The sequence below is a fragment of the Dermochelys coriacea genome, chromosome 3 (genome assembly GCF_009764565.3).
Source record: "Dermochelys coriacea isolate rDerCor1 chromosome 3, rDerCor1.pri.v4, whole genome shotgun sequence".
In the NCBI taxonomy this organism is placed as follows: Eukaryota; Metazoa; Chordata; order Testudines; family Dermochelyidae; genus Dermochelys; species Dermochelys coriacea.
The window spans coordinates 62969925-62980104 of record NC_050070.1 but is presented as its reverse complement, the minus strand read 5'-3'; the positions used below and the strand labels follow the sequence as shown (position 1 = coordinate 62980104).

The following is a 10180-nucleotide window of genomic DNA, read 5'->3' as shown; positions in this document are numbered from 1 at the left end:
GCTGTTTAGTAGGCTTCCTGCCTCTGATGTAAATTTTTTGATGTTACTTTTTGTCTTTATCTAGCTGTTCTTCAAATTCTTTTTGGCCTTCCTAATTATATTTTTACACTTCATTTGCCAGATCTTATGCTCCTTTCTATTTTTCTCAATAGGATTTAACTTCCACTTTTTAAAGGATGCCTTTTTGCCTCTTACTGCTTCTTTTACTTTGTTGTTTGCCATGGTGGCACTTTTCTGGTCCTCTTACTATGTGTTTTTTAATTTGGGGTATACATTTAATTTAAGCCTCTATTACGATGTCTTTAAAAAGTTTCCAGGCAGCTCGCAGGAATTTCACTTTTGGCACTGCACCTTTTAATTTCTGGTTAAATAACTTCGTCATTTTTTATAGTTCTCCTTTCTGAAATTAAATGTCCCGTGGTGATTTAATGCTACCCTGAAAATTCAAATCTGTGCCTATACTAAAATGAGATATAAATGAAAAGGAGGAATAACCCTGGGCTTTGTGAGGCATCTCATCTGGTTCCCACAGCATAGTTACCCAGTCTGTAATTAAAAATTAAATTAAAGCTGAAATGTAATGACATGAATGATACTTCTTGTTTTCCTGCGACTTCTCTCAGAAATGTAACTAATTTTAGCTACTGATGCAGAAGCAGTCAAGGGAAGTGCCTCCAAACATTCTCTTTCACTGAGTAGGGGATAGTACAGCCCTCAGTAGAGGAGGTAATCACTGTAGGACTTCCAGCTATTTATACACTGGGAAATCTGACTCAAGAGTGGGAGTGGTACCTTTGGAGAAAAGGACACTAAAAGAGGACATGATGAATCACGTACATTGTATTAACAAAAACGCTTGTGCAAGAAGTTAAACTTCTAGTTTGCCAACTAGCTTTTAAGGGCACAATTTTAAGGATGGCAAAACAACCTTCAAAAAGATTTACCTTTAAAGCAAAAGGTAAATGACTACTTGCTAATCTGATTTCTCTTGCTAATTTATTTAAGCATACCTAAAATTCAACAAGTATTTAAAATTGAAACACGCTTCTAACACACTGTTTAGAACAGTACTTATTAAAATCAGTGTAACAGAATAAAAGTATAAAAAAATCTTGGCATAAACTTCCTCTTTGTACACTATATTTCAGCTTCTTGTAATAGGTCTACCACCTTTAAAGCATCTTCTGTGAAGTTCAGAACAGTACTTTAACTGAAGAGGTTTTTAAAACTAGTATTAAATGTTAGCTATTTTCTTAACACCACAAAAACTAGTTAAGTATTTTTCTAAGACTATTTTACGCCTTGAAAAAAAAAATAGAAAACTGAATTTACAAGGAACAATTTTTATACAGTGTAAGCCACTTTATTTACATTGTTCTTCAGAGTTTTATCAATACTTCCAGTGTGTCATTTATCAATCAATGACAACTGAAAATCTCAAAGCCAGGATGTTAGATTTACATTTATCAACAAACAATGCTGTGTTTTAGCACTTTAACATTAACAATATTACAGAAGTGTTTGTTTTCCGAAAGTCTAAGACAATCCACTGGACATAATGAAAGTCACTGATATTTACTATGTTTGACGGTAAAGAACGAAACTGTAGAATATACTTTCCAAGTGGTACTTGCAAGGACCCTGTCAGGGACTTTAAATCCACAGTTTTGGTTTTATAGAAATCTAAAAATCACCCCCATCTTTTTTTAAAAGTTTCCTCAAAAAGTTTTTTATTTAGACACACACATGTGGATTTGCAATCCAAATACTATAGCCTAGTGCCAGTACCTGGACCATAAAGTGTGATGGACTAGCTCATATTCACTATTTAACCAGAGTGACATTCAAATGGTAAACAGACAGCAGAGGGTAAAGAGTATATTGGATTTTTTAAATTCTGTACTAATAATCTATGGCATTATTCGCAACAGAGATAATGACATTTACTTTAAATATAGGATCTTTATGCTGTCAGTGTCCTTTTTGTAAAAGAGCAGATCAATATATATTTTTATCAAAATTATTTTACACATTTCAAGTAAATCATGCATTACTGCACATCATTTCTTTGTCCGTGTTTGATTGCCAGGTTTTGTAAATGCAGATACATCAAGACTTTCACCACTGTTGCACTGTTCGTACAAAGTCTGAAATTTAAAAAGATAAAAGGAGTAGAAATAGTCATTCCAAGAATTACTTATTCAAATGTCTGTTTGTAACAAATGATGCTAAAGTGTACAAAATTGTTTCAATAGACAGTAATGAGTACCATCTAAACCAAGCACTAAAATTTCAGATATATATATAAATATGAGGAAATTAATAGGAAGACAGGGTAAAGCAGTACTAGCATTAAATGCAGTTTAGCGTCCAGATGGTGAAAAACATACAAAGCAAGACTACTAAGAAAAAAAATATGAACATTTTGAGCAATTCAGGCAGAGGAGGGACTGAAAAATCACCCAGATCTAAATTACACCAATACCAGTATGGAAGGATGAAGGTATTTGCACCCAGTTCTCCCCCTCCTCTATGCGAGTAGGTAGAGTTCCATAGAGGAATTGGAGAAAAATTATTTGGTTGAGACATCTTGGGTAGGTGTCCACATTGACATCGCCACATTACAGGATAAAATTAGGGCAGTAAGAGAAATTTGTTTTTGTCAAATGGCTGCCATCCATATGGACAAATAGGTCCAAATACAAGAGATCATATCCAGGCAAGAAAGACCTAACAAAGTTATTACACAGCTGCTACAGAAGTGCACGTGGGATAGAATGAAACCGTTACTTACACAGTAACTCTGGTTCTTTGAGATATGTTGTCCATATTTTATTTTTATACGTTCCACCCATACCGTTGGTGCGTGTGCCCAGTGTACTCAAGTTGAAGGCTTTTACCTGGTGGGCTGTACCCGTTGAGGCAACACATCCTCACAAACCTCTAACCGATGGCATTAAGGGCAGTGCTGCCCTAATTACCTTTTATTTCCTTTGCCATATGGAAGCCTGATGTTAATAGACTCCAAGTAATGATAGAAAAGCACATCATGGAACATACATACAAACACCACATCTTAACCACAATTATTATACAGGTAAGTAACTTTCAGTGATTATCCATCTATATATTCCACTTCTGGTGACTCCCAAGCAGTAGCCCTTGCTGAAGGTGTGTACCAGGAATCTAGTGAACACAGAACTATCCTGCCAAGTTTGTGTCATCTCTGGATGCCCTTACTATGGCCTAATGTTGTGTCAACATGTAGCTGGAAAAGTGTCATGTTGCATAGGTCCATAATTGGTAGATTTCTGAGAGAGAGGCTACAGAAATAGGTTGAGTCCTTGTGGAATGTCCAGTTACTCTTGAAGGTGGGTGTTTGTTAGAAGTTGGCTGATTGGATCTCCTCTTGTACTGGACTCTATTAGTAATTCTTTATGATGAAACAGCCTCATCTTTAACTCCCTCTGCTTATGTCACGAAAAGTCCGAGACTTCCTAACGTGCTCAATCCTTTCTTAATAAAAACAAATTGCTCCATATACATCTAAGAAATGCAATTTTTCTTCACCTTTGAGGTGTATTATTTGGTTCAAATGAAATTCAAAACTGCTTTAGAACTTGGTGTGGTTTCAGGATATCTAGTCATTAGGGAAAATCACATATGGTGGGTCTGCCATTAGAGCCTGTAATTCTCTCCTCCTTCTGGTCGATGTCACTACCACCAAAGAAGGATGTTTTGATAGAGAGGTGAAGTATGGAGCAAGGGGCTGAAAGGGTAAAACCAGAGGACATAGTAGAATCAAAATTTAAAGTTCTCAGAAGGCACGTATTCGTTTGCTAAAGTGAAGACTTATCAGGCATTTTAGAAACCTTGCTACTTTGGGTGAGAAAAAAAAAGTAGAAAATCACTGTATGGTGGGCAAAAAGCTGTCTCAAAGAGCTCAGAGACAGGTGTGAGTTCTTGAGATGTAGAAGGCAATCTAGGACTGAGATGCGAGACTGATGGAGACAAATAATGTTGATGGCACCTTGTCATCAATATAAAGGGAAGACTAAACACCTTTAAAATCCCTCCTGGCCAGAGGAAAAACCCTTTCACCTGTAAAGGGTTAAGAAGCTAGGATAACCTTGCTGTCTCCTGACCAAAATGACCAATGAGGAGACAAGATACTTTCAAAGCTGGAGCGGGGGAGAAACAAAGGCTCTCTCTGTCTGTGTGATGCTTTTACCAGGGACAGCACAGGAATGGAGTCTTAGAATTTAGTAAGTAATCTAGCTAGATATGTGTTAGATTCTGTTTTCTTTAAATGGCTGAGAAAATAAGCAGTGCTGAATGGAATGTAGATTCCTGTTTTTGTGTCTTTTTGTAACTTAAGGTTTTGCCTAGAGGGATTCTCTATGTTTTGAATCTCTTTACCCTGTACGGTATTTACCAACCTGATTTTACAGAGATGATTCCTTTTACTTTTTCTTCAATTAAAATTCTTTTAAGAATCTGATTTTTTTTTCATTGTTCTTAAGATCCAAGGGTTTGGGTCTGTGTTCACCTATGCAAATTGGTGAGGATTTTTATCAAACCTTCGCCAGGAAAGGGGGTGTAGAGTTTGGGAGGATTTTGGGGGGAAAGACGTTTCCAAACGGGCTCTTTTCCAGTTATATATCTGTTAGATGTTTGGTGGTGGCAACAATAAAGTCTAAGGGCAAAAGGTAAAATAGTTTGTACCTTGGGGAAGTTTTAACCTAAGCTGGTAAAAGTAAGCTTAGGAGGTTTTCATGCAGGTCCCCAGATCTGTACCCTAGAGTTAAGAGTTGGGAAGGAACCTTGACACACCTATATTAAGAATCTCTTCCATTTGGAGAGGTAAGTGGATCCTGTGTAGTCTCTGATAAAATCAGCCATTCAGCATCCTTGCTGTCAGATGGAGTCTTGCTGGATCTGGATACAGGATCTGTCCTTAATTCAGATATTACATCTAAGAACAGAGGTAAGGTTATTTGGTGGCTGAACTAAACCTCTGGAGATTTGCATACTAAACTGCCTTGGCCAAGTGGGGGAATATCACAATTAAATGTGGCTGCATTCTGCTTGATTTTCCTTCGAATTCTTGGTATCATGGCAATTGGGAGATACATATAAAATAGTATCCAAGGGCCATGGGATTAGAATTGGATCTTGGGACATTCCCCTGGAGCAAAATCAATGACATCTCGTGTTTTCCCTAGTGGAAGAGATCTATACAGGGAAAACTCCATTTTGAAAAAATTTAAGTGAATCACCTTTTATCTGAATTCCCTTCTGAAGTTCTCCACTAGTAAATTGTGACTCCCTAGAAAGAGAATGGCTTGTACGGTAACATCATGAGGAATGCAGAAATTCCAACGTTATACTGCTTCCCAATACAGTAGGGAGGATCTGGCTCATCCCTGCTTATTTAGGTAAAATAGAACAGTTGTGTTGGTCATTACTTGAACAGAGACACCTTTGATCTTTGCCAGAAAGACTTCACAAATTTGATGGATAGCTCTCCACTCCAGTATGTTTATGTGAAGTGATGTTTCTTGGGGTGACCAAATGCCCTGAGTTCGCACATTGTCTATATGGTCTACTCATTCTAGGGAAGATTCACACATCACATGGATCTTAGAGAGAAGGAGACTCCTTTGCAGGCTCTCTGGATCTACCTACTATTTCAGAGATAGTAAAACTATCAGTGGAACATACCCCCAAAATTCCTGGCAAGTTACCTGCACCCACACACTGCAAAGGAAGGTGAAAACTCCCCAAGTTCACTGCCAATCTGACCTGGTGGAATATTCATTCTCAACCCCATGTATGGAGATCAGTTAGACCCTGATCATGTAAGCAAGACCAAGCCAGCTAAAACATGAGAGAAAGAGCTCAGTGCCACCTCAGAGCTCTGGTCTTCCACATACAATGTACCATCTCCATCTGTGGCCATCCCCGATGCTTCAGGAAAAGGAAATGAAAAACACACTCCTGAATACATGGGGGGGGGGGAATCCCTCTGACACACTTGCAGGTGGCCAGCTGAAACCCTGAAGCATAGGCTTTTAGGGAACATAAGAGGTAAACCAGAAGTGAGCCCAACAGCTGTTGACATGCTGGAGGTGCCCATGGCCTCACAGGTGCTCCCTCTGCATGAGCTCGGCACTGAGGGCAAAGACCTCGCTGGGGAACTCCTCTTTCTCTGAGTGTCCCATTTTGGGGAGGTCGTGGCTCACTTCCTTGAAGCTTTGGAAGGCTGAGCATTGCCATTGTTAGAACTTTTACTGCTCTGTGACTGTGATGTTTTCTCCTGAGGAGGCTAGTAGGACTTTTCCATCAAAATCATTTTAAGACAGATTCCTCGCCTTTAAATTGCTACAGTGTGCACATTTCTGGGGGATATGAATTTCCCCCAGGCAATGGACACAAGATGCGCGGCTGTCAGAGACTGGTATCGCCTTGTGGGAAGAGTCGCATCTCTTAAAACCGGGTGAGCCTGGCATTACATCCGTTAATTTTTCCAAATTAGGAAGGGAAATGAAAAAAAATATAGAAATTGGTTAAAGGAAACTTTATTTCTACCGCTAAGCTAAGGAACCAAAACCAAAAGGAATTTTTTTTATTTTTAAATAACTGGTTAAGTAAAATCTAATTAAAACTATCTAAGAGCTATAACACTAAAACCAGGATGTAAACTATTTTCTTTTCTAAAGATTTTTGAAGAGGCAGCATTGCCATTGGGCTCTGTCTGCAGCCGAGGACGTTGAGAAGGAACTGAAAAGGTCGTGTCGTGCGCACACTACACAAGGCGCCAAAGGCCAGCTACTGTGCACTCCCCCCCAAACGAGCACTGTTACCTAAAATCTCCAATCTCTGGTGCAGAGAAGCATTGACACCTAAAGTGGAGCACCCACAGGGACACTACTGGGAGAAGAAACATCTTTTTGTAACAAGTTACACTCTTGGCACTGAATGAGTCGAGGCTGATGTTGGTATTGAGGTTGATGGCAATGAAGGGATCTGTAATGTATGATAGGATATCGCCTAAGACTGTAGCGGGGCCATAGGCATAGCTGTAATCTGCACTGATGTTCTTGGTACCAGCGAGTTCAGTGCATAAACTTCTGAAGAGAAGCATCTTAAGATGAGATTATCTTGCTCAATATATCTTCTAGAAACAGATTTACAAACAGCACGTCAGTAATGTGCCCTTCATCCAGACAAGTTAGGCATCTTGAATGACCATTTAATAGCATTACTGCTCCACACGATGTACAATTCTTAAATCCTGGGGACTTGTGCTCAGTCATAATGAGACTGCAGCAGTATAAAGAACCTTACAAGAAAGAAAAGGAAAGTTTCCAAACCAAGAAACAGAAACGCTATAAAACATTTCTATCACTAAACCCAATCAAAGTACTAATCAACTAATTATTTACAAGAATTTACAAATAAAAAGAGACTACATGATGTACAAAGAAGTTTTGTGTGAAACCTCTGACTAGAAGCTATGGGTTGTGAGAAGGAACTATGGGGTGGTTGGGGCATCCCTCTTTTAGAGCCATGAGGACATTCAGAGCGCATGTGCTGCCCCAAAACGTATTGCTGATCAAAAGACTCCAGCCTGAGTGCCCCAGCAGTGGTCTTTACACAGAATTACACGAAAAAGTGATAGTGATCACAGTGCTGCTCAGTTGGAACTATTCTGAACAGCTTCTTATACCTTCCTGTCCACCGGGGTGGGGGGGGGGAAGGGAGATAGAAAGATTGTGTCACAAAGGGCTGGTCTCTAGAGGCAGGCTGAAGGATGTAGAATTGAAAGCCATTGCCAAATCTGTCTTCTGGTGGATCCTGGAAGTCAGATGTTCAGTTTATAGAGCCTAAGGTGTCTCTTGGACAGGGTGAGTGAAAATTTGTGAGAAGCACATCACATTTCTACCATCTTCCCAATAGGAGGATGGATAGGCTATATCAGCTCTCTGGGGCTGCCTTGGTGGACAACAGGGAGCTTGGTCTCATGAATATTTCTGTTCAGTGGATATTTTAAAGGTTTGCCATATGTGAGAGACAAGTAACCCTCACCCACCTTTTACAGGGTTTTTGCGGAATGGAGAGGTGCAGTACAGCTGGCTAGTTTGGATCCACTTCCAGCCCACCTTCTCAGGCTGACTCTTTAACTGAATTGGGGTGGGGTTGAGAGAAGGATTAGGCTCCCCCGGCCCATAGGGCACTGGAAAAATTCCCTCAAGACAAAGGAAGAAGGAGATGGCCTGCCGGGAAATAGAAGATTGCTTGGGTAGATTTTATTTTTTTGGTGGGAAGATGAGAAGATTCTTTGTGGAAAAACAGAAGAGTGGGAAGGCCAGGGCTCCTGATTGAAGTGATTCCCTATTGGGACGGAAGGAGATTCCTCTTGCCAACCTCCCAGAGACAGACTGTATTCCCTACCTCTACTGTTTTCTTGTAAGCCCCAGACTGGATCAAAGCCCTCCTAGAGACCCTCTCGGATATCTGTGGGGAATTGAGAGCAGTCAGCCATCCCACTGGGGTGGAGTGCTAATAAACCATAAAGCAGTTGCTCAGTTCAAAGGCACTCCCAACCCCGTTGAAGACTGGCCATGGAGTGGGGCAGATTATCAGAATGGACCCACTGTCTAAGACTGCAGGGGAGGTAAAGGAGGTACATTTTAAGCTGCTCTTCCTTATCTTTTTCTAGAATGTCATCTGGGGCTCTTCTGAGGCCTGGAAGAAAGGTGACACCTTGGCAGAGGGGTACTAGCTGCTTCCAGAGATAGAGGGGAATAACTGGGGAAGCATGCCTCAGTACCAAAGCCAGCAGAAATAAAACCCTGCATCTGGACTGGCTGCCTGATGGACACATGAAGATTTACTCATTCATCCATATTGATTACAGGAAAGTGCTGCAGTGTTAGGGTCAGGGCAGAACAACAAGACATAAGCTCTGAGTGAGAGAGAGAAAAAAACAAACATGTAGTCAGCACAGGAATACTACGGAGAAACGTTTATTGCGCAAGGCAAGGAGACGAAAAAAATCCTGTTACCACCACCAGTCTAACTCCCACTCCATTCGAGGATCATGAGAAATGGTAATTTACTAATCTGCAAGTTTCATGACAGTATTGAACATGTCCTCTATATCGGGGGATAAAATTTTGAAATATTTGCTTCTATTAGCTTTGTGATGCATGCACTTATTTTAACTAAACCGATTATATTTAATGAAATGTGAACATTATATTGGTATAAAAACTGTACTCACTCTAGCAGCTCTAGAAATAGAGTTAGGAGAGTTCAGACCAATAAGTTGGCCAAGGATGCGCTTCATTTCTTCTGTTGTTCCTTTTGTATTCAGGCCACCTACGGCTATTCAAATATAGTTATGTTGAAACCCACATTCTAAGTGTAATTTACAAAATGTATACAATGAGTCTTTTATTTTGAATATATAAGAATTTCAGAATTAAGATACTGGAGCCCTTGCCAACACATACACAAGTGTACCAGAAACACTTATGCATAACTCCAATAACTGGAGAATGCACACAAAAAAAGGCATTCCTCTTTAAAATCAAAATAAATGTAGAGAAATCTAGAAAATGTTCGCTAATTTATTGTGATATAACTATTATAAAATGTAAAAATTACCTGTTTGTGGATAGGTTTGAATGTGCACATATGGATGAATCAACAATTCAGAAATTGATATTCTTTGTTTAGGGTTCCTTATTAAACAGCGCTACAAAAACAAAAAGATTGAAAAAGTGGGTTGAGGGGGTGAATAGTTGAAGCTTTGTTTCCTGCAGTTAAAATACACATGCTCAATTTCCTGAATCATTACAGTTATGCTGGTATCCATGTACAAATCTGTAACTTATAAAACTTGCTTTGGTAGGATAGTATCAAATTAGCTGTATCTGTAGAACTGGAAAGAAGCTGTAACACATGTATGGATCCTCATCTCTTAAAACCAAGATGCCTAAAAATCCCCTCTTCACAGAAGAGAAACTGAAATACTCCTGTAATATCACTCCTTTGTAGGCATGAGGAGTAAGAGGACCTCCTGTTGTAAATGCCAAAGTAGTCTGACAGTTTAGTTAGGAATAGAACTGCGAAAAATATTTTGAGCAAATTTTTTTTTGGGGGGGGGGGG

The 10180-nt window shown here is 39.6% G+C and overlaps 1 protein-coding gene across 3 annotated transcripts in view; it reads right to left on the bottom strand.

Annotated features, from left to right (window-relative positions):
• Nucleotides 1-1366: 1366 nt before the first annotated feature.
• TTK (TTK protein kinase) overlaps nt 1367-10180 on the bottom strand; it is a 100166-nt gene continuing 91352 nt past the window's right edge. For all 3 annotated transcript variants that reach the window (XM_038397596.2, XM_043510551.1, XM_043510552.1), the window contains 3 exons: nt 9676-9766; nt 9290-9393; nt 1367-2147 (listed from right to left, as the gene is read on the bottom strand). In XM_038397596.2, the coding sequence (XP_038253524.1) occupies nt 2061-2147; nt 9290-9393; nt 9676-9766 (282 nt within the window). In that variant the 3' untranslated portion in view covers nt 1367-2060. The remainder of the gene's footprint in view (nt 2148-9289; nt 9394-9675; nt 9767-10180) is intronic.